We start from the raw sequence: 24,736 nt of genomic DNA, 5'->3' as shown, positions 1-24,736 counted from the left end.
AAAAAATTTTTAAAAAAAAAAATGTTTTATACATTTTTTGCATGTGTAGAAGCTCTCATTAAATGTGGCATAGATTCTGCTTCTTACTTTGTGTGTCAAAATTCTCTGATCAGCTCTTTAGCACTTGATATATTAGGCTGCGTTTACACAGGCAGCCTAATTCTGATCTTTTGCCACTTAATTGGTCTTTTGACCAATCCGATCAGATCAGAATTGGGCTGCCCGTGTAAACGTAGCCTTTGTGCTCTTATTCTCAAGCCTGCTCCTGGAGAGCCACAGTACTGCAGGCTTTTGTCTCAGCTAATACCATCACACCTGATTCAACCACTGATCTTCAACACATTGATTGCATGAATGAGGTGTTTCACTGCTGATGTGGGGCAAATAACATGCAGTACTGTGCCTCTCCAGAAGGTGCAGCAATGACGATCACTATGCAAAAAGTCAACAACTGACAAACCATGTCCTGCTGTTAACAGGGGTTTTCTCTCCTCTTCCTGTAGAGTTTGATAAGTTTCTGGAGGATCGAGCGAAGGTGGTCGATTCCTTACCATCGCTCCCTAGTGATGAGCCTGGTCCCCCTATCAGCGCCCCCAGCGGCACCCGCAAGAAGGCCGAACGGACGGAGGATGCCCTCTTTGCCTTGTAGAGTCTACCCCAGGAAACCCCTCTCTCTGAGGCATCTACAGCACCTAGGTACCCCCGGCCCACTTGCTCCATCCGGCACTCCTGCCAAGCAGCAGTGTAGCTACTGAACTGAACACCAATCCTGCTCCTGCAGAGGACCATGCTTGCTGTCTGCCCGCGCAGCCGTGTTGCATCATGTATTACTATTGAGGTTTTGATCCGTCTGTCAGTGTGGGATATGTCTGTAGTCTTGTATCTCATCTGCAGCTAGCTACCCGAAGGAGGATATAACCTAACATTGTGAGGATAGCAAACATTACTGACCTGTCTCTGTCTGTTTTCACATTTCAAAAGGGAAAACCAAAAAATATATAGCTGCATGCAGCCGTGGCAGGGTTCAAGCCCTATGGCACCACAGCAAATATCTGTTACACAGCTTTTATATTTGCTTTCCTCTTTTGAAAAGCTTTTGTCAGCTTCCCTCCATGTTATCTTGTGTGGTGTGTACATAGGGGAAGGAAAGGGTCCAACATAATATTTTCAATCAGAACCTAAGAAACACCAAATATTTGCGATAGGTATTGTTAATACTACCTCTACAATTGTAAAACAACCGGATCAGTTGCAACAGTGACGCTTAGCTCTGGTAGTACCTGTACACTATGTAAGTGTAACAAGTAAATAAGACTAAGAGGCTTTAATGACAAAAACAATTTACTAAATGTGTCTATCACAGGAGGTTGGTGGCACCTTAATTGGGAAGTTCGGGCATGTGGTAATGAATGGAGTGGAATGAGTGGAAAGGTATCAACAACATCAAACACATGGTGCCATGTGTTTAATGCCATTCCATTTGCTTCGTTCCAGCCATTATTATGAGCCATCCTCCCCTCAGCAGCCTCCACAGGTGTCTTCTAATATTGGGCTATTCGTCAACATTTTCCTTCCCCTTCTACTATGATGAGACCAATTTAATGAGCTTTATGCACTTTTGGACCCTTGAACAGTTCAGTATGTATATCCTTGTGTTAATAAGATGGTAACTCTTTTTTTTTATATAGGAAACAAAACATTTTTTTCTTAGACTAATTGCATATGATTTTATGGATTTTATGAAATTTACAGCCCTTTTCTCGCCCTTCAAAGCACACTTTTTCCTGACATGGAAATTAAAGGAAAAGAACAGGCGAAATATGGCACTGAAAATCTAATCAAATTTCAATTTCATGATAGCGTATTGGTAGCATACTTGACAGAAAATAATTATTGCAAACGCTTATACATGTAGTTATTGTAAAGAAAAGTGTCCATATGTTTACATAAATATATGTATATACATCAGAAATATGTGAGTATTACCTGCAGTACATGTTTAAAAGTCAAACCGAATTAATAGCTTTTATGTACGTCGCTAAGCCGAAAGGCTAACTCATTCATGTATTGTTTGGTCTCCTGGTTGTATATGTACAGTAATGTCATGCAGGAAAATAAATTCATCACAAATCCTTTCTACTTTGGGGAAAGCGCCCCTGCTCTCCTCTCCTTACTCATACATGTGTGGGACAGAAAGAGGTTTGGATGTGCTTCAGAAGGATGACCAAAAACGTTATTTTACCGTGTTTTATGTATTTTTACTGTGGTCTGAATTGTTTGGTAAAGCTTCCTGTCTTTATTTTTGAGGATTACATTTGGTGGTAGCTGTGGGCTGTGACTCTGCTAGTGGGACTGCCCCTTTAACCTATTTTAACATTCTATTTGAGTTTGCTTACCTACAATAGGTAATGCAGTTAGATGAGGGCATAACATTAATTTCCTGTTGTCAGGAAGACATGGGCTATAGACCACACTTTGAGGCAAAAGAGGTTCTTTCTTCATTCCAACTCTTTTGCCAGTACCTTTCAAAGTTAATGCTTATAAAGCTTCTACAAGTAACACCAAATTAATAACGACAAAACGCCATGACGTTTCACGTCAATAGGAACTATTTGTGTTTATTCGCAAATATCCTTATATACTTAACAAAGTTACGTGTATTATACTGTAAATGAGACTCATTTAAATAAAATGTCATATTTGTCAGAAAATACCTTACTGTATCTGTTATTTAAAAAGATCCGCTTCCAGATAAAACATTATTTGTAACAATCATTTATAAATGTTAGAGGGTGACATTACAAACAAGTAAATGATTTGTCTTAGGCATTAATGTTTGAATGTGTTTTAGAATACTGTAACAGAATGAACTGTTATTAATGAGCTTTTACTCCGTTTCATTTTTGTCCTATTTGGTCTTATATTGCTTTAATTATACCTCTTAGGAGGCCGTATGAAATAGCAGCATATATTTTACAATCAAGAATTGCTGTTCCTCTTATGTCTTAAGACTGGACAAAAGCAAAGAGATGTTTGAACTAAGATTCTTTGTTACTGAAATGTAACCTCTCACTTGATCAATTACAGAGTTGATTTCTATGTGTGTGTGTCACTTTTTCTTTTTTTCTTCTTTTTAACCAGAAAGAGTTCTGTGTATATGCTTTATGTCAGAGATTAATGTGATGATGCAAAGCTCTGACGGCAACCTTACTCTTTTACGGCTGTCCTCCGATCAGATGGTTGTGTGAAACTGTTGAGTTGCTATGGAACGTGAATCTGTTGCCGTTGCTATGGAACGTGAACCTGTTGGGTTGCTATGGAACGTGAACCTGTTGGGTTGCTATGGGACATGTGAACCTGTTGGGTTGCTATGGATCATGTGAATCTGTTGGGTTGCTATGGAACGTGAACCTGTTGGGTTGCAACAGGAATAAGCTACTGGACATTGTAACCATTGTAACGCACTGTATCTCTTCACTACCCGTAAAACTGGTTGAAAATATGTAATTTCAACAGCAAAAGTAGTTGGGTATGGACATGGGGGAGTTGGAAATTGTATCCTCCAGTGTTCTGTTTAGGAACAGTTGTTTTTCCTGACCAAGAAATGTTCCGGTCTAGACTAAATGGTCAGGTCACATGGTCAGGAGAACTCCTGTCCCTCCTTCTGTATGTTGGTGTGGGTGTTCTATGGCTGTGCTGTTCTGCCATTCATTACTTTGGATTCAGCTTTCTATTGTGTGACCTGATGATGCACGTATTAACCAATAAAACACTAGCAACGTGTGACCTCTACCAACACTTCGTTTGTGGTTATTTTCTCGTGTTTGTGTGTATTACATTTGTCCTTGCGATGGAGTTAGGATATGAAATATGATAGTGAACACACATGGTAAATTCAGGCAGAGACAAGCTCATGGTTCAACCTGGGATAGTGGCCCACTGAGTGATGCAACGGACTCACTTCTTGCACCATGTTATTCATAGCAATGCATGTTTCCCCTGCCCTGACCCTTTCCCCTTATAGTTATACCTACCCTCCCATGCCAAAGTAATTGTTTCCTGTTGATGTCCATGCAGACACTCCAGATGTATTAACGCAACAATTTCAAAGATTTTACTGAGTTACAGTTCATATAAGGAAATCAGTCAATTAAAATAAATTGATTAGGCCCTAATCTATAGATTTCACATGACTGGGAATAAAGATATGTATCTGTTAGTCACAGATACCTTTTTTTTTTTTTTTTAAGTAGGGGCGTGGATCAGAAAACCAGTCCGTATCATTTGCCTCATGCAGCGCGACACATCTCCTTCGCATAGAGTTGATCAGGCTGTTGATTGTGGCCTGTGGAATGTTGTCCCACTCCTCTTCAATGGCTGTGCGAAGTTGCTGGATATTGGCGGGAACTGGAACACGCTGTTGTACATATCGATCCAGAGCATCCCAAACATGCTCAATGGGTGACGTGTCTGGTGAGTATGCAGGCCATGGAAGAACTGGGAAATGTTCAGCTTCCAGGAATTGTGTACAGATCCTTGCGACATGGGGCTGTGCATTATCATGCTGAAACATGAGGTGATGGCGGCAGATGAATTGCATGACAATGGGCCTCAGGATCTCATCACGGTATCGCTGTGTATTTAAAACTGCCATCGATTAAAATGCAATTGTGTTCGTTGTCCATAGCTTATGCCTGCCCATATCATAACCCCACCGCCACCATGGGGCACTCTGTTCACAACGTTGACATCAGCAAACCGCTCGCCCACACGGCGCCATACACGCTGTCTGCCATCTGCCTGGTACAGTTGAAACCGGGATTCATCCGTGAAGAGCGCACTTCTCCAGCGGGCCAGTGGCCATCGAAGGTGAGCATTTGCCCACTGAAGTCGGTTACAATGCCGAGCTGGAGTCAGGTCAAAACCCTGGTGAGGACGACGAGCACGCAGATGAGCTTCCCTGAGACGTTTCTGACAGTTTGTGCAGAAATTCTTTGGTTGTGCAAACCCAGTTTCATCAGCTGTCCAGGTGGTTAGTCTCAGACCATCCCGCAGGTGAAGAAGCCGGATGTGGAGGTCCTGGGCTGGCGTGGTTACACTTGGTCTGTGGTTTTGAGGCTGGTTGGACGTACTGCCAAATTCTCTAAAACGACGTTAAGGTGGCTTATGGTAGAGAAATATCTGGCAACAGCTCTGGTGGACATTTCTGCAGTCAACATGCCAATGCACGCTCCCTCACAACTTGAGACATCTGTGGCATTGTGTTGTGTGACAAAACTGCACATTTTGGAGTGGCCTTTTATTGCCCCCAGCATAAGGTGCACCTGTGTAATGATCATACTGTTTAATCTTGATATGCCACACCTGTCAGGTGGATGGATTATCTTGGCAAAGGAGAAATGCTCACAAACAGGGATGTAAACAATTTGTGCACAATTTGAGAGAAATAAGCTTTTTGTGCGTATGGACATTTTCTGGGATATTTTCTTTCAGCTCATGAAACACGGGACCAACACTTTACATGTTGCTTTTATATTTTTGTTCAGTATAGATCCATCTGGATCTCCCTGACTGAATACATTGTACACCCATAGAACTCTCTATTGGATCTATGCGGATAACTGACTGATCCTTTGGCTGCCTGTTGAGCATCACACTGATCTCCTGGCGTGTTGCAAGATTCAAATGAGCAGCATGTTAGTCAGGACAACTATCAACAAAGGCAGTCCTGCTGACAGCAGGCCGGGCCCCTATATACTATATCTTTCCTGCTCCACTGCTTGCTATTCAACAACTAGTTTGCTGCTGTGCTACTGTCGGTCGTTGACCCATTTCTTTCCCCTACCACGCCTTTGTTGTGCCCCCTTTGTGTGTGCTTGTGTTTCGGTGAGCTCACACATGGCTCACATGTCCTACTACAATCCACATATCTGTGTTCTCTAGGATGAAGATGTTGTTGATAATTAACTCAAGGTTATTATTGCTGATTATTCAATGGTCATTCTAGAGAGCCATTACTTGTGTTAATTGCTTAATTGCCATGGTTTGAATAATACATTTTGTGTTATTTATTGTTTGAAGATAACATTGTTTGCTTTGACTTTATGCTACATCTCGTTGTCCAACCAAAGGGGACTTCCATGAGCTTTGGTAAGTCAACCCTGTTAATCTTGTCTTGCCCTAAAAGTTTTGAAGCAGCACATAAGTCCATCTATATAATTAGCCAGCTCCCCCTTCCCCTCCACTACTCCAGGAGAAATACATGATGTAACCACGTGAGCCAAAGTCGTGATGTCAGATCACCCCACTCGGTTTCCGAGTTCCCCATTGGTCGATTTCTCTGGTTCTACAGGCTGAGTCATCACTACGGGCCACACAAGCATGGACAGTGGTTAGCCCACCCCTGCTTGGCGTTGATTGGCTGCTAAGGACAAGCCCATAATAAACATACCCATGCTGTTGCTTTTCGAGAGGAAAATACAATTTTCTCTATTATAAAACGCTACTAATGCATGATATAAGTGCAGACCATGAAACAAAACAAATATTAAAAACATGACAAGATATTTCCACATTAAATCAATGTATTTGCCCCTTGAAGAGGCTCAGTTGGTAGAGCATGGCGCTTGTAACGCCAGGGTTGTGGGTTCGTTTCCCACGGGGGGCCAGTATGAAAAATGTATGCACTAACTGTAAGTCGCTCTGGATAAGAGCGTCTGCTAAAAATGTAAATGTAAAGTTATAAACTTCTGTTATGTATTTCCCCACAGTGTTCATCCTACATAATAGTAGTTTTCAAGGAACACGAAAGCCCAAGTAAAGAACACTGCTTATTTACTCTTCACAATAGCCATGCACAAATGTAAATGCCATATGGACATATTGTATTTTGTCTGGGAGTTGCCAGTCAAAACAGGCTTGAGACAGTGAAGGGGGAGGCGGAATTCACAGGTTGTCGGGGATTGGCTAGAACAAGTGTCACTCATTAAGCGCTCTGTAACCAGCTAGCTAAGCGTGTGGATCCTCAATGAGCACTGTTTAGCGTGACAAGTGTGCCTCTTGGGCATCAATATGAAGACAGAAGAAGGCACTATTTGACAGATCAATAACAAAGTTGGAGTTTCTCACTGGCATTATTGCAAATGTAGCTAGATACCCAGACATCGATTTAAGTGGAAATCGCAAGTTTTAAGCCACAGTGAGTTAGCTAACGCTAGTCATAACGAGACAGCAAAAATGAACTTGTCTTTTGACGATCATTCACTGGATAATCTGGATCCAACCCTATCCCTAAATGACCCCAGCGATATTGACACGGCTCTGCTCAATGACATTGATGGTAAGAACGTTAAACTTACTAGCAAAACTGGCAACTTCAACTTGGTAACGTTAGCTAGTTTTAGCTAACTATCCATATTGTTACGAATGTTAGCTAGCTAGCCAAAGAAGTGACAGCTACAGCAGTAACACACACATGAAACAGCTTGTACACAAATAACGTTAAACTGAGTGAGGTACTATTAACTACTTACTATAGGCACCCAGTGAGTCATTTTGATTTACAGCTTACCCGTCAGTTACCTGTCACGTTAGCTAACTAACATTAGTTATGACCTCAAATCAAATGTACGAGTTGTTTATATTTGACTCAAACAGTATGTGATAGTAGGAGAAGTCTTCCTTCTCAGGGTCGAGGAGAATCCTAGCTGACCTTAAGGAACTAACGTTAGCTAGCTACTGTCTGAGTTCGGTGTTTGTCTTTCTGTTGTTGCTGCTTTCGTTGTTGCGTTTTGGTTCTCATCTAACTCTAGACACATTTGTATCTGCTATTTTGTATGTTAATGATAAGATAAAATAATGTGTATACTATACACGAGCTGATATTTCGCTGCTAATTTGTGTGTGATGAACGGAACAGAAGCTAGTTACAATGTGCCCCGCCCCCTCCAACTTGTCCTACTGACATCACGATGAGGTTAATATCGAGCATTCCCTGTCCGGTTCATTTCAAGAGGCGTGAAGTAAGGCTATAACATGATCTGATGGCTGCTTTTTCCCCGCCCAAATACACACTATATATGTTTCAGTCTTATTAAAATGTTAATAGTTTATATTTTAATTAGTTAAATTGTATCGAACCTAGTTATATTAATGCATTCAATTGAATAGTGGTTATTCGATTCGTTGGTGGTATTACCTAATGTTATTTGTCAGTATAATCAATGGCTTGTATGCACTCACTAACTGTAAATCGCTCTGGATAAGAGCGTCTGCTAAATGACTAAAATGTAAAATGCTTGATTGTTTGCCAACAAGTGCTCTGCTGCAACATCTCACCCTTCCACCCTAAAAGTTGACCTAGAGTAACCCAGCACTGAATTGTCCCATAGTAACCCCTTTTCGTTGAAACCACGTGCTTCCTCTCTTTCTGTCTTGGGGCTGGCCTGCATTGCAAGTGTCTGAGGCGCTTTCTGATTGGTCGGCAGCGATCACCTCATACAAAACCTTGGTTTACAAATCCAGACTAGTCAGGCTGCTGTGGCTGTGCAGACAGAGAGCAGAAGCAAAGGCAGAAGCATGAAGTGTGTTCCCTTATTACTGGACCCAGTCCTTATAATATATGACTATTAGCTTTATGATTTGGTCTAAGATTAAACAAAATGGTCCTTCTCCTTGCCAGGGAACATCCTCCTCACTGTGCTGCCTGAAACTCATTTGAGATAGCCTAGCCTATTTCTGTTGGAAATCCAGAAGAATAGGCTATACTGTACTAATGAAGGTTTCTCATAGACAGTAATTGTGAGCATCTCTAGCCGATGAAACAAGTATGCTATACGGTGTATTACCCTAAAACAAGACCTGTTTTATTATTATTGTTAGAGAATAATGTTTTCAGTGTGAGTAACTAACTTGTTACTATTACTCAATTTCATGTTATAATGTAAAGTACTATCATGCCATGCTCACGTGGAGGGTGCAGCATAGCATAGTAAACATCACCAGTGATTTTCATCAACACTAAATTCTTGCATCTTTCCATCCTCACCTACTCAGGTTTGTTGTCCCTTGTTGTCTCCCTTCTGGAGCCCATTAGAGTGGCATAGACCCAGTCTGCTCTGCTGCAGTGGCCACATAATAACTGCATTACTGACCACTGACCAGGACTAGGACTGCACTGAGCTGGCCCCATTTACTGTCCTGCTCTACTTCTCAGATCAGGGCCCATATCCACAAAGTATCTCAGAGTATGAGTGCTGATCTAGGATCAGATCTTTTGTGTACATGATAATCTGATTCATTCTGATCAAAACTGATCTTAGATCAGCGCCTACTCTGAGACACTTTATGAGCCCAGTTCTTGGTGTTTTCCAATTGAGTTAGGGCAGAAATTCAGTGATCCATTACCATGTGGTGTGGAGAGAGAAATGGGAGAAATGCTCTGTCAGTCTCCCAGTGGTTCAAGCCTTAATTTAACAAGCCTTTTATTGACAATAGTGAAACGCTCCGATTGAATTACAGGGTTTTATCTCTGCTCCATTCAGAGGCCCAGAGACCTAGTTTGGTCATTGGAAGGCATGCTGTTAAGATGTTCTAAATGAGTGCTGTATGGATTGGACAAAAGGGTCTGCTGTGTGGTGTGTACAGATGTTTGTTCCAGCCCAGCTTTAACACACAAGATTCAACTAATCACAGTCTTCAATTTAGACTACTTTGCCTTATTTGACCCTCTTCTCCTGATTTCTTCAACTGTGGCAATTTCATGGTTAACAAGCTATCCCCTGTCTCTCTCTGTCTCCGTGGTTCTCTCACCCTATGGAATACTCTGACTATATCTCCATCTCTCCTCAGACATGCTGCAGCTCATCAACAACCAGGACATGGTGGAGTTCAACCAGGACATGGCTGGTATCTTTGACCCCCCTCAGTTCACAGGGGTCACCCCTACCCAGGACCTCCCTGTCCCCGGCCTGCCCCACTCCATCCCCTCCCCTCCATCCTCCACATCCTCCTCCATCCTGAGCAGCAGCCCCCACCTTGATGCTCTCCTGGGGCCTCCCATCATCCGTAGTTCCTCCCCCCCAGACAAGGCCTTCCACCCCCCCACCTTCCAGCAGTCGCCCCTGGCCCAGGTCACAACCTCCACCCCTGTACCACTACCCAGGCCGCAGCAGCAGCCAGCACCCCAGCAAAGCTCTCCATCAGCCCAGGCTGCTCAGGGTCTCAGGCAGCCCAAGGTGGACCAGCCCCAGCCCCTGCCGGTCCTCTCCCCCCCAGCCCCTGTTCCAATCCAGCTTCCTCCCCCAGCCTCTACCTCCCACACTGTACCCGGCCAGAGCCCCGTGTTCAGTGCCGCCCCCCAGGCCCTGTTCACCTCTCCTGCACCCCAGCAGCAGCAGCCCCAGGCTCAGCTGCTGCCCCAGTCCCAGGTCCATGCCCAGCAGATCCGGATTAATTACAGCACCCAGAATGGCTACAAAGGTGAGGAACAGATTAAATCTATATTCCTCAGTATTAACAGTTGAAATGCTGGTAGTAGATGGATGAGAGTCTACAATAGCAGTAAATAAGGTCTTCTAGGCCAAGGGAGCAAACAGATGCAAGGAAACTTAAAACTGAGTCACTCACCCTAACCCTTCCACGTGGAGATGAAACATAGCTATCTTCCTCCTTAATGGTTGTAGGGGTTTCCCCATGCCCCTCCCTACTCACCCCCCCAGTCCTGCCAGGTATTGTGAGGGAGGGAGCCCCACCATGTGCTGCTAGTAGTAGGAGCAGTAGCAGTAGTAGTAGCAGCAGCACAACCACCACCATCACCACATGGTCGTTAAGACTGTCTTATTTATGGTGCAGAGCCACACTGTTGTGGCTGGATGAGAGCAGAGCATGACTGGAGGAACAACTCACACACCTACTCTCACACACATACTCTCAGGGCAAAAAGTAGGGACTGATAATGGACACTGGTATACAAAGCACAGACACTCACTCCATGAAGAAAACACACTTGGTGTTATGTTATCAGGAGAGTTGTGTACTATGATGCAGTAACAGTAGTAGTACAGCATGTTTCCAAAGGAGAGTCAGTGGGTTACTCAACCTCCGCTGACTGTCAGTCAAAATCCCAATCTAAGACCCTTTGGTCAGAGTGAAGGACCGTCCCTGAGGCTGAAAGAGGGTGTTTTGTCTACACTATCTATGAGGCACACTCAGATACACACACACACTTGCGCGCATACAGTGGGGAGAACAAGTATTTGATACACTGCTGATTTTGCAGGTTTTCCTATTTACAAAGCATGTAGAGGTCTGTAATTTTCAACTGTGAGAGACGGAATCTATAACAAAAATCCAGAAAATCACTGTATGATTTTTAAATAATTAATTAGTATTTTATTGCATGACATACAGTGGGGGAAAAAAGTATTTAGTCAGCCACCAATTGTGCAAGTTCTCCCACTTAAAAAGATGAGGGAGGCCTGTAATTTTCATCATAGGTACACGTCAACTATGACAGACAAAATGAGAAAAAAAAATCCAGAACATCACATTGTAGGATTTTTAATGAATTTATTTGCAAATTATGGTGGAAAATAAGTATTTGGTCAATAACAAAAGTTTCTCAATACTTTGTTATATACCCTTTGTTGGCAGTGACACAGGTCAAACGTTTTCTGTAAGTCTTCACAAGGTTTTCACACACTGTTGCTGGTATTTTGGCCCATTCCTCCATGCAGATCTCCTCTAGAGCAGTGATGTTTTGGGGCTGTCGCTGGGCAACACGGACTTTCAACTCCCTCCAAAGATTTTCTATGGGGTTGAGATCTGGAGACTGGCTTGGCCACTCCAGGACCTTGAAATGCTTCTTACGAAGCCACTCCTTCGTTGCCCGGGCGGTGTGTTTGGGATCATTGTCATGCTGAAAGACCCAGCCACGTTTCATCTTCAATGCCCTTGCTGATGGAAGGAGGTTTTCACTCAAAATCTCACGATACATGGCCCCATTCATTCTTTCCTTTACACGGATCAGTCGTCCCTTTGCAGAAAAACAGCCCCAAAGCATGATGTTTCCACCCCCATGCTTCACAGTAGGTATGGTGTTCTTTGGATGCAACTCAGCATTCTTTGTCCTCCAAACACGACGAGTTGAGTTTTTACCAAAAAGTTATATTTTGGTTTCATCTGACCATATGACATTCTCCCAATCCTCTTCTGGATCATCCAAATGCACTCTAGCAAACTTCAGACGGGCCTGGACATGTACTGGCTTAAGCAGGGGGACACGTCTGGCACTGCAGGATTTGAATCCCTGGCGGCGTAGTGTGTTACTGATGGTAGGCTTTGTTACTTTGGTCCCAGCTCTCTGCAGGTCATTCACTAGGTCCCCCCGTGTGGTTCTGGGATTTTTGCTCACCGTTCTTCTGATCATTTTGACCCCACGGGGTGAGATCTTGCGTGGAGCCCCAGATCGAGGGAGATTATCAGTGGTCTTGTATGTCTTCCATTTCCTAATAATTGCTCCCACAGTTGATTTCTTCAAACCAAGCTGCTTACCTATTGCAGATTCAGTCTTCCCAGCCTGGTGCCGGTCTACAATTTTGTTTCTGGTGTCCTTTGACAGCTCTTTGGTCTTGGCCATAGTGGAGTTTGGAGTGTGACTGTTTGAGGTTGTGGACAGGTGTCTTTTATACTGATAACAAGTTCAAACAGGTGCCATTAATACAGGTAACGAGTGGAGGACAGAGGAGCCTCTTAAAGAAGAAGTTACAGGTCTGTGAGAGCCAGAAATCTTGCTTGTTTGTAGGTGACCAAATACTTATTTTCCACCATAATTTGCAAATAAATTCATAAAATATCCTACAATGTGATTTTCTGGAAAAAAAATTCTCAATTTGTCGGTCATAGTTGACGTGTACCTATGATGAAAATTACAGGCCTCTCTCATCTTTTTAAGTGGAAGAACTTGCACAATTGGTGGCTGACTAAATACATTTTCCCCCCACTGTAAGTATTTGATACATCAAAAAAGCAAAACTTAATATTTGGTACAGAAACCTTTGTTTGCAATTACAGAGATCATACGTTTCCTGTAGGTCTTGACCAGGTTTGCACACACTGCAGCAGGGATTTTGGCCCACTCCTTCATACAGACCTTCTCCAGATCCTTCAGGTTTCGGGGCTGTCGCTGGGCAATACGGACTTTCAGCTCCCTCCAAAGATTTTCTATTGGGTTCAGGTCTGGAGACTGGCTAGGCCACTCCAGGACCTTGAGATGCTTCTTACGGAGCCACTCCTTAGTTGCCCTGGCTTTGTGTTTCGGGTCGTTGTCATGCTGGAAGACCCAGCAATGACCCATCTTCAATGCTCTTACTGAGGGAAGGAGGTTGTTGGCCAAGATCTCGCGATACATGGCCCCATCCATCCTCCCCTCAATACGGTGCGGTCGTCCTGTCCCCTTTGCAGAAAAGCATCCCCAAAGAATGATGTTTCCACCTCCATGCTTCACGGTTGGGATGGTGTTCTTGGGGTTGTACTCATCCTTCTTCTTCCTCCAAACACGGCGAGTGGAGTTTAGACCAAAAAGCTCTATTTTTGTCTCATCAGACCACATGACCTTCTCCCATTCCTCCTCTGGATCATCCAGATGGTCATTGGTAAACTTCAGACGGGCCTCGACATGCGCTGGCTTGAGCAGGGGGACCTTGCTTGCGCTGCAGGATTTTAATCCATGACGGCGTAGTGTGTTACTAATGGTTTTCTTTGAGACTGTGTTCCCAGCTCTCTTCAGGTCATTGACCAGGTCCTGTCGTGTAGTTCTGGGCTGATCCCTCACCTTCCTCATGATCATTGATGCCCCACGAGGTGAGATCAGTTGTTGCCTTCTCACCAAGCTGCTTGCCTATTGTCCTGTAGCCCATCCCAGCCTTGTGCAGGTCTACAATTTTATCCCTGATGTCCTTACACAGCTCTCTGGTCTTGGCCATTGTGGAGAGGTTGGAGTCTGTTTGATTGAGTGTGTGGACAGGTGTCTTTTATACAGGTAACGAGTTCAAACAGGTGCAGTTAATACAGGTAATGAGTGGAGAACAGGAGGGCTTCTTAAAGAAAAACTAACAGGTCTGTGAGAGCTGGAATTCTTACTGGTTGGTAGGTGATCAAATACTTATGTCATGCAATAAAATGCAAATTATTTAAAAATCATACAATGTGATTTTCTGGATTTTGGTTTTAGATTCCGTCTCTCACAGTTGAAGTGTACCTAAGATAAAAAATTACAGACCTCTACATGCTTTGTAAGTAGGAAAACCTGCAAAATCGGCAGTGTATCAAATACTTGTTCTCCCCACTGTACCTGTTTAACATTGTCCCTTTGACAGTGTTATGAAACTACTGTAAGAGCTCTGCCCCATGCTGCCATGCCCTAGCATTACAAACCTACTGACTCTGTGTGGACCGATGCCCTTACAGCCACCTAACATGCTATTATGTTACACACACTGCCTGCTACAGTCATCATATCGTATGTTTTCTAGGTCAAAGTTAATTCCTACAATAATAATCTATACTGTTATGGGTCGGTGACTCAAGTGTCCTTATTGCTGCTTCTGCCATTATATCACATCATGATATCACTCTCCAGCGGTGAAAGGTCATACGCTACTAAGCCACGCAATTTATGTGAACTTTGGCCTTGCCAGAGACTTATGGTGACGACAGTTTATATGGTGTTTTGTTTTTACAGCTCCACTGCTAGTTGGTCAATTGTGTTTGAACTATTTTTGGTTTGATTCATAAGTCCACACTAGCAGGACGTTTTGAATGGGAAAATGAAAATTAGCGTTTATTGGACAAGTTTAGGTAATCCTTCCCTGTTTCAGGCAGTTTTCTTCCGTTTGGTGCCTAATGAACATGACCCTGATTATTTTTCTAGCTGTCAATCATCAAGGAGGCCCTGCCCAGCCCATGGTAAGCCTGTCATCGACCCCTTCCGGCGTTCAGCCAATGACCATCCAGGCTCTGACCACCACGGCCCCCCTCCTGACCACCTCAGCAAGCCCCCCAGCTCAGACCATCGCATCACACCACGTTCAACAAGTCCAACAAGTGAGTTTGTTCACCTGTGTGTGTTGTTCGATGAGACCCATTAACCCCAAGAAAATCACCACACCAGAAAAAAATGATTTGTTCTTTCTATTCAAACCTATTATTTTACCAGTATTTGTTTCATGACTAATTTGTTTAATTGCAAAATGTTTTCATTGCTAATTTATTTAAATGGAAATGCTCCCTCAGGTCTATAGTTTAACCCTCCATCTCTCTCTCTCACTCGCTCCCCCTCTCCTCTCAGGTGTTGCTCCAGCCCCAGTTTATCAAGGCTGAGTCTCTGCTGCTGACCACCCTGAACCGTGACCCCTGCATGGTCACTACTGTGGCCTCTCCCTGTATCACCTCCCTGGCCACCACCACATCCCAGAGCACCCACTCACTACAGGTAGGAACCACCACCACATCCCAGAGCACCCACTCACTACAGGTAGGAACCATCACCACATCCCAGAGCACCCACTCACTACAGGTAGGAACCACCACCACATCCCAGAGCACCCACTCACTACAGGTAGGAACCACCACCACATCCCAGAGCACCCACTCACTACAGGTAGGAACCACCACCACATCCCAGAGCACCCACTCACTACAGGTAGGAACCACCACCACATCCCAGAGCACCCACTCACTACAGGTAGGAACCACCACCACATCACAGAGCACCCACTCACTACAGGTCGGAACCACCACCACATCCCAGAGCACACACTCACTACAGGTAGGAACCACCACCACATCCCAGAGCACCCACTCACTACAGGTAGGAACCACCACCACATCCCAGAACACCCACTCACTACAGGTAGGAACCACCACCACATCCCAGAACACCCACTCACTACAGGTAGGAACCACCACCACATCCCAGAACACCCACTCACTACAGGTAGGAACCACCACCACATCCCAGAACACCCACTCACTACAGGTAGGAACCACCACCACATCCCAGAACACCCACTCACTACAGGTAGGAACCATAGGAACTAGATGATAGTATAATAACTAGAATTATAATGTCATAAAGTAATAACAACAACTAGAAACTGTCATTTTCCTGAAGAAAAATTGTCCAAAAGTATTTTTATGGTAGTGGAAGAAGACAAAGTATTGTGCTATGTAGGGCATAGTGTCAATCTAGACCAGGGGTGTCAAACAATACTGCCTGTTGTTTGAGGGGGAAACAAACTCAATATACTTTAAAATGACTAAAACCACATCGGAAGTGTGTAGAAATGATAATTGACCTATATTCATACAGTTTCTTGACTGTCAAGCTCACTAATGCAAAAAAACGATGGATAGAGGAGTATTTTTAGCAAATTTTGAAGGCAATGAAATATAAGACATTTTCAGTGCGGCCCTCTGGACCTCGTTGAAGACAGAATGCGGCCCCGGGGCAAATTGAGTTTGACACCCCATCTAGATGCAACTTTAGTGATCGTCTTCTTAGAAAAAACTTCTCTCCTCCTACCCTCTCATTCTGTCCTCCCTCTTTCTTCCTCCTTACCTCCCCCCTCCCTCTCTCTAGGCTCTGATGAGTGGTGGCACCTTCCTGACCACGGTGCCAGTGATGATGGACTCTGACAAGCTGCCCATCAACCGTATCACAATCAGCAGTAAGCCTATGGGCCTGCCCCCCAAGGGCGAGAAGCGGACCGCCCACAACGCCATTGAGAAGCGCTACCGCTCGTCCATCAACGACAAGATCATTGAGCTTAAAGACCTGGTGGCCGGGACTGAGGCCAAGGTATTAATATTGAAAATATATACGTAGATTTTTTAAATTACATTTATAAAATATAATTTACAACATACATTTTAAGCAAGAGATTCCCATTAAGATGCTGTAGAGCTTTCAAGAACTGAATCATCTGACAGAGAAAAGTAACTGGCTGTGTCTGAATACCCATACTAGCGGACTACATACTGCATACTCATTTAGGCTTTTGATCAGATAAATTGACGCGCTGTACCAAAACGAACAAATGGCAGGAGTAAACACAATCGCACATTAGATGACGCATTCGGAGTACTATTTTCAAAATTGTACATACTATAAAAGTATTTTTTACATTTATTTTTTGCGTACCGTTTAGTACGCTAGTATGGGTATTGGGACACGACCACTGTTTTGTTTGTGGATTCCAATATTAAGATGCTGTGTTAGTATTATATCTAAGTAAGCTCAAAGGCATACTGTTTATCAGAGGCTCTTAAAATCTTGCTTTAAGTTTGTATTCACCTTTTTCATCGGCTAAGCAGCTCAACAAGTTGTTGTATTGACCTTTTTCATCCGCTAAGCAGCTCAACAAGTCAGCAATTCTGAAGAAGGCAATAGACTACATCCGCTACCTACAGCAGTCCAACCAGAAACTAAAAGCAGAGAACATGGCCCTGAAGATGTCTGCCCAGAAGAACAGTGAGTGGTCCTTCTCCTCCCTGCCCTGGCTCTTCTTCTCCTTTTCTGCCTGCCCTTTCCTCTCCTCCATCCTCCCTTTATCACCATCCTATTGTTATTCATTATGAAGAAGAAGGATTCATCATGGCTAAAGCTTCTGTCATTTAATTTCTTAAAGAAGTGCTTTGTGAAATGCAGTCATTTTCTGATGGCTAGTGCTGGTTGTGCTTGAATCAAGAGCTGGGCCCGTATTCATAAAGCGTCTCAGAGTAGGAGGGCTGATCTAGGATCAGGTTCCCCCTGTCCATATAATTGTATTCATTAAACTGATTCTAGATCAGCACTCTGAGACACTTTATAGATACGGGCCCTGGGACAGATGTCATAACAGTATGATGATGATGGCCTGAACTATTCTGAGGTTGACCCTTTCTTTCTCTACCTCCCTCCTCTTTTTTCTCTCCTCCTCTCTCTTACTCCTTCCATCTCCTTCCCCTCTCTCCCTCCTCCTCTCTGTTCTCCAGAGTCTCTGAAGGACCTGGTTGCCATGGAGGTGGACGGCCCACAGACGGACGTGAAGAGCGAGCTGCCCACCCCTCCGCCCTCCGACGTGGGCTCTCCCACCTCCTACTCCCACTGTGGCAGCGACTCAGAACCTGACAGCCCCATGGGGGAGGACAGCAAGGTGGGTTTCACAACCTGAGACGTGAAACCTCACTGAAAAAGTTTAGAGTGGAGCCAGTCAGGATACTGGATGTTACCTGTAACTAATGCTTCTCATGACTTGGAGAAAGGAGCTTGGAAGATGTTGGACTTCTCTGCTATAGTTCCCTAGAATAGAACACTGAGAAAGGAACTGGTAATTCTCTAGCAACATACATCCTGTAGCAACAAGGATGGAGACAAATAAAAACAGAGACGCTAAACCGTTGTTTTGTTCAATGGCTAACAATAGGGATATCAAGTGTCTCCAATAATCATGTAAAGTAAACATATGATGATAAGTTATAGTTCTTAGTTCTAACTCCCTGATTACAATTGTAGTTCCAGTTCCATCTCTACTTCTTGATCTAGTTCTAATTCTAACCCTGACTCCTTATGTTGTCTCCTCTTCTCTCCTGTCCTCTCCCCTGCAGCCGGCGGTCAATCTGATGGACACGTCATCGTCCACCCCGGGCGGTGCAGGCATGCTGGACCGCTCCCGCATGGCGCTGTGCACATTCACCTTCCTCTTCCTCTCCCTCAACCCCCTGGCCTCCATGCTGTGTGGAGGGATGGGCTCCAGCACCACCGCTAACAACGACGCAGTGCATCCTGGGACAGGCAGGAACATGCTGGGCCTAGACAACGCAGGTATGGAGGGAAAGAGGGAAGGTGGCGGAGGTGTGTATCTGTGTGTCTTACTCCTAGTGAGTTCATCTAATACTCCCATGTGTATTTTCTAGTAGGTCCATCTCTTCTGTGTCTGTGTTTGCGTGCATGTCTCCTAAACTCATTCTGTGTGGGTGTCTCCTAAACTCATTCTGTGTGTAGGTGTCTCCTAAACTCATTCTGTGTGTGGGTGTCTCCTAAACTCATTCTGTGTGTGGGTGTCTCCTAAACTCATTCTGTGTGGGTGTCTCCTAAACTCATTATGTGTGTAGGTGTCTCCTAAACTCATTCTGTGTGTGGGTGTCTCCTAAACTCATTCTGTGTGTGGGTGTCTCCTAAACTCATTCTGTGTGTAGGTGTCTCCTAAACTCATTCTGTGTGTGGGTGTCTCCTAAACTCATTCTGTGTGTAGGTGTCTCCTAAACTCATTCTGTGTGTAGGTGTCTCCTAAACTCATTCTGTGTGGGTGTCTCCTAAACTCATTCTGTGTGGGTGTCTCCTAAACTCATTCTGTGTGGGTGTCTCCTAAACTCATTCTGTGTGGGTGTCTCCTAAACTCATTCTGTGTGGGTGTCTCCTAAACTCATTCTGTGTGTAGGTGTCTCCTAAACTCATTCTGTGTGTAGGTGTCTCCTAAACTCATTCTGTGTGTAGGTGTCTCCTAAACTCATTCTGTGTGTAGGTGTCTCCTAAACTCATTCTGTGTGTAGGTGTCAACTAAACTCATTCTGTGTGTAGGTGTCTCCTAAACTCATTCTGTGTGTAGGTGTCTCCTAAGCTCATTCTGTGTGTAGGTGTCTCCTAAACTCATTCTGTGTGTAGGTGTCTCCTAAACTCATTCTGTGTGTAGGTGTCTCCTAAACTCATTCTGTGTGTAGGTGTCTCCTAAACTCATTCTGTGTGTAGGTGTCTCCTAAACTCATTCTGTGTAGGTGTCTCCTAAACTAATTCTGTGTGTAGGTGTCTCCTAAACTCATTCTGTGTGTGGGTGTCTCCTAAACTCATTCTGTGTGTAGGTGTCTCCTAAACTCATTCTGTGTGTAGGTGTCTCCTAAACTCATTCTGTGTGTAGGTGTCTCCTAAACTCATTCTGTGTGTAGGTGTCTCCTAAACTCATTCTGTGTGTAGGTGTCTCCTAAACTCAATCTGTGTGTGGGTGTCTCCTAAACTCATTCTGTGTGTAGGTGTCTCCTAAGCTCATTCTGTGTGTAGGTGTCTCCTAAACTCATTCTGTGTGTAGATGTCTCCTAAACTCATTCTGTGTGTAGGTGTCTCCTAAACTCATTCTGTGTGTAGGTGTCTCCTAAACTCATTCTGTGTGTAGGTGTCTCCTAAACTCATTCTGTGTGTAGGTGTCTCCTAAACTCATTCTGTGTGTGGGTGTCTCCTAAACTCATTCTGTGTGTAGGTGTCTCCTAAACTCATTCTGTGTGTAGGTGTCTCCTAAACTCATTCTGTGTGTAGATGTCTCCTAAACACCCTCTCTCAGTGTAGGTGTCTCCTAAACTCATTCTGTGTGTAGGTGTCTCCTAAACTCATTCTGTGTGTGGGTGTCTCCTAAACTCATTCTGTGTGTAGGTGTCTCCTAAACTCATTCTGTGTGTAGGTGTCTCCTAAACTCATTCTGTGTATAGGTGTCTCCTAAACATCCTCTCTCTGTGTTCTCCTCCCAGCTGACTCGTGGGGCTGGATGGACTGGATGCTGCCCACTCTGTTGGTGTGGCTGCTGAATGGTGTGCTGGTGGCTGGGGTTCTGGTCAGACTGTTGGTCTATGGAGAGCCAGTCACCAGGCCCCACTCTGGATCCTCCGTGCTGTTCTGGAGGCACCGCAAGCAAGCAGACCTCGACCTGGCACGGGTGAGAATATGGAGAATGTGATTTCATCCCAAATGGCATCCTATTCCCTATATAGTGCACTACCTTCAAAATTAGTGCAGTATGTAGGGAATGGGTTGCCGTTTGGGATGAAAACCATATGCATACAGTCGTAAGCACATACTGACCTTAAGACGCACACACACACCCCTTCCCCCCACCCTCCATACTCACCCCCCCATCACTCTTACCCCCCTCTCCCTCCCCAAATAGGGAGACTTTGCCCAGGCCAGTCAGAACCTATGGACCTGCCTCAAGGCCCTGGGTCGTCCCTTACCCACCTCTCAGTTGGACCTGGCCTGTGCCGCCCTGTGGGCCCTGCTCCGCCTCTGCCTCCAGCGCCTGGGGGTCGGTCGCTGGTTGGCTGCCAGGGCCGGGGGGCTCCGCGCCAGGGGGCTCCGGGAGGACGCGCGTAAGAGCAGCCGCGACGCTGCCCTGGTCTACCACCGCCTGCACCAGCTGCACATGACTGGTAGGTGGAAATTGAAAACTGGACTTGGACTGAGGCTTTTAATGCTAAGGCAAACCTTGCCTACTCACTCTGAGACAAGGTTACTAGATAGTTGATTTATTTGATATTATTTATTTAAGTTCATACACCTACTGTTGCCCTGCCCACATGGGCTTACAAGACACTACAGAACAAAATAACATTTTACAAATGATATACATACAATGATCATGGCCAGTACAGCTACCATCTAGCCTCACTACACAACCAGCTACCATCTAGCCTCACTACACAACCAGCTACCATCTAGCCACACTACACAACCAGCTACCATCTAGCCTCACTACACAACCAGCTACCATCTAGCCTCACTACACAACCAGCTACCATCTAGCCACACTACACAACCAGCTACCATCTAGCCTCCCTACCCAACCAGCTACCATCTAGCCACACTACACAACCAGCTACCATCTAGCCTCACTACACAACCAGCTACCATCTAGCCTCACTACACAACCAGCTACCATCTAGCCTCACTACACAACCAGCTACCATCTAGCCACACTACACAACCAGCTACCATCTAGCCTCACTACATAACCAGCTACCATCTAGCCACACTACACAACCAGCTACCATCTAGCCTCACTACACCACCATCTACCATCTAGCCACACTACACCACTAGCTACCATCTAGCCTCACTACACCACCAGCTACCATCTAGCCACACTACACAACCAGCTACCATCTAGCCTCACTACACAACCAGCAACCATCTAGCCTCACTACACAACCAGCTACCATCTAGCCTCACTACATAACCAGCTACCATCTAGCCTCACTACACAACCAGCTACCATCTAGCCTCACTACACAACCAGCTACCATCTAGCCACACTACACAACCAGCTACCATCTAGCCTCACTACATAACCAGCTACCATCTAGCCACACTACACAACCAGCTACCATCTAGCCACACTACACAACCAGCTACCATCTAGCCACACTACACCACCATCTACCATCTAGCCACACTACACAACCAGCTACCATCTAGCCTCACTACACAACCAGCTACCATCTAGCCACACTACACAACCAGCTACCATCTAGCCTCACTACACAACCAGCTACCATCTAGCCACACTACACAACCAGCTACCATCTAGCCTCACTACACAACCAGCAACCATCTAGCCTCACTACACAACCAGCTACCATCTAGCCTCACTACATAACCAGCTACCATCTAGCCACACTACACAACCAGCTACCATCTAGCCTCACTACACAACCAGCTACCATCTAGCCACACTACACAACCAGCTACCATCTAGCCTCACTACACAACCAGCTACCATCTAGCCACACTACACAACCAGCTACCATCTAGCCTCACTACACAACCAGCTACCATCTAGCCACACTACACCACCAGCTACCATCTAGCCTCACTACACAACCAGCTACCATCTAGCCTCACTACACAACCAGCTACCATCTAGCCTCACTACACCACCATCTAGCCACACTACACAACCAGCTACCATCTAGCCACACTACACAACCAGCTACCATCTAGCCTCACTACACAACCAGCTACCATCTAGCCACACTACACAACCAGCTACCATCTAGCCTCACTACACAACCAGCTACCATCTAGCCACACTACACAACCAGCTACCATCTAGCCTCACTACACCACCATCTAGCCACACTACACAACCAGCTACCATCTAGCCTCACTACACAACCAGCTACCATCTAGCCACACTACACAACCAGCTACCATCTAGCCTCACTACACAACCAGCTACCATCTAGCCACACTACACCACCAGCTACCATCTAGCCTCACTACACAACCAGCTACCATCTAGCCTCACTACACAACCAGCTACCATCTAGCCACACTACACAACCAGCTACCATCTAGCCTCACTACACAACCAGCTACCATCTAGCCTCACTACACAACCAGCTACCATCTAGCCACACTACACAACCAGCTACCATCTAGCCACACTACACAACCAGCTACCATCTAGCCACACTACACAACCATCTACCATCTAGCCTCACTACACCACCATCTAGCCACACTACACCACCATCTACCATCTAGCCTCACTACACCACCAGCTACCATCTAGCCACACTACACAACCAGCTACCATCTAGCCACACTACACAACCAGCTACCATCTAGCCACACTACACAACCAGCTACCATCTAGCCACACTACACAACCAGTACATTTCTCCTTCTCCTCCAGGCATTGTGAACAAACTGAGCAATCTCAAACATTCCCAGTCTGAAACAATTTCAAAATCACACAGTAGGCAAATTAGTAGGCAATCTCTCTCTCCTCTTCAGTACTACTGTCCAATACAGAATTATCCACTAGCTCCCTACTCCTATGCACTTTGTGTAGACCTTAGAGGAGTGGATAGGTGTTTTCTGTGTTTGTTCAGCCAAGCTGTCTATAATCAACGTGTGTGTGTTTGCAGGTAAGCTGGGCGGTAGCCACCTGTCTGCCGTTCACATGGCTCTGAGTGCTGTAAACCTAGCAGAGTGTTCAGGCTCCTGTCTCCCCGTGGCCACGTTAGGAGAGGTCTACGTCTCTGCAGCCTTACGAGTCAAAGCCAGCCTACCCAGACTCCTTCACTTCTCCTCCGTGAGTCACCGAGTTACGTTATCAAGTGGTGTGTTTGATTGTGAGAGAGAGAGAGGGAGAGAGAGGGGGAGATGGAGAGATGGAGAGAGGGGGAGATGTAGAGATGGAGAGAGGGGGAGATGTAGAGAGGGAGAGAGGGGGAGATGGAGAGAGGGGGAGATGTAGAGATGGAGAGAGGGGGAGATGTAGAGAGGGGGAGATGGAGAGAGGGGGAGATGGAGAGAGGGGGAGATGTAGAGATGGAGAGAGGGGGAGATGTAGAGAGGGGGAGATGTAGAGAGGGGGAGATGGAGAGAGGGGGAGATGTAGAGAGGGTTAGATGGAGAGATGGAGAGAGGGGGAGATGTAGAGAGGGAGAGAGGGGGAGATGTAGAGAGGGGGACATGGAGAGAGGGGGACATGGAGAGAGGGGGACATGGAGAGAGGGGGACATGGAGAGAGGGGGACATGGAGAGAGATGGAGAGAGGGAGAGAGGGGGAGATGTAGAGAGGGAGAGAGGGGGAGATGTAGAGAGGGGGAGATGTAGAGAGGGGGACATGGAGAGAGGGGGACATGGAGAGAGGGGGACATGGAGAGAGGGGGACATGGAGAGAGGGGGACATGGAGAGAGATGGAGAGAGGGAGAGATGGAGAGAGGGGGAGATGTAGAGAGATGGGGAGATGTAGAGAGATGGGGAGATGTAGAGAGATGGGGAGATGTAGAGAGATGGAGAGATGGAGAGAGGGGGAGATGTAGAGAGCGGGGAAGAGGGAGCGGGAGAGACTGACTATGACTATATTGTGTGATTTGTTGCTCAGTGTATCGTGTGTGTGTCTGTCTGTCTGTCTGTCTGCCTGC

General features: G+C 45.4%; 2 protein-coding genes across 6 annotated transcripts in view; both read left to right on the top strand.

The window, feature by feature from the left end:
- LOC311103656 (TOM1-like protein 2) overlaps nucleotides 1-3,796 on the top strand; it is a 57,212-nt gene extending 53,416 nt beyond the window's left edge. The window contains exon 14 of the mRNA XM_084145267.1: nucleotides 504-3,796. Coding sequence (XP_084001393.1) covers nucleotides 504-649 — 146 coding nt within the window. The 3' untranslated portion in view covers nucleotides 650-3,796. The remainder of the gene's footprint in view (nucleotides 1-503) is intronic.
- LOC311103655 (sterol regulatory element-binding protein 1-like) overlaps nucleotides 1-24,736 on the top strand; it is a 41,694-nt gene that overhangs the window by 6,809 nt on the left and 10,149 nt on the right. Inside the window, exons 1-11 of one of the 5 annotated variants that reach the window (XM_084145264.1) lie at nucleotides 7,022-7,339; nucleotides 9,850-10,479; nucleotides 14,930-15,093; nucleotides 15,347-15,490; nucleotides 16,640-16,858; nucleotides 17,413-17,530; nucleotides 18,034-18,194; nucleotides 18,646-18,862; nucleotides 20,554-20,738; nucleotides 20,970-21,228; nucleotides 23,731-23,897. In XM_084145264.1, coding sequence (XP_084001390.1) covers nucleotides 7,237-7,339; nucleotides 9,850-10,479; nucleotides 14,930-15,093; nucleotides 15,347-15,490; nucleotides 16,640-16,858; nucleotides 17,413-17,530; nucleotides 18,034-18,194; nucleotides 18,646-18,862; nucleotides 20,554-20,738; nucleotides 20,970-21,228; nucleotides 23,731-23,897 — 2,367 coding nt within the window. In that variant the 5' untranslated portion in view covers nucleotides 7,022-7,236. Of the gene's footprint in view, nucleotides 1-7,021; nucleotides 7,340-9,849; nucleotides 10,480-13,679; nucleotides 13,861-14,929; nucleotides 15,103-15,346; nucleotides 15,491-16,639; nucleotides 16,859-17,412; nucleotides 17,531-18,033; nucleotides 18,195-18,645; nucleotides 18,863-20,553; nucleotides 20,739-20,969; nucleotides 21,229-23,730; nucleotides 23,898-24,736 lie in introns of those variants that run through there. The other 4 variants (XM_084145263.1, XM_084145262.1, XM_084145266.1 and 1 more) reach the window with 4 other exon arrangements.

This window comes from Coregonus lavaretus (genome assembly GCF_964263955.1).
Source record: "Coregonus lavaretus genome assembly, chromosome: 28".
Lineage (NCBI taxonomy): Eukaryota > Metazoa > Chordata > Actinopteri > Salmoniformes > Salmonidae > Coregonus > Coregonus lavaretus.
Note: the sequence above shows the minus strand (reverse complement) of the source record. Positions and strands in the feature narration are given on the sequence as shown.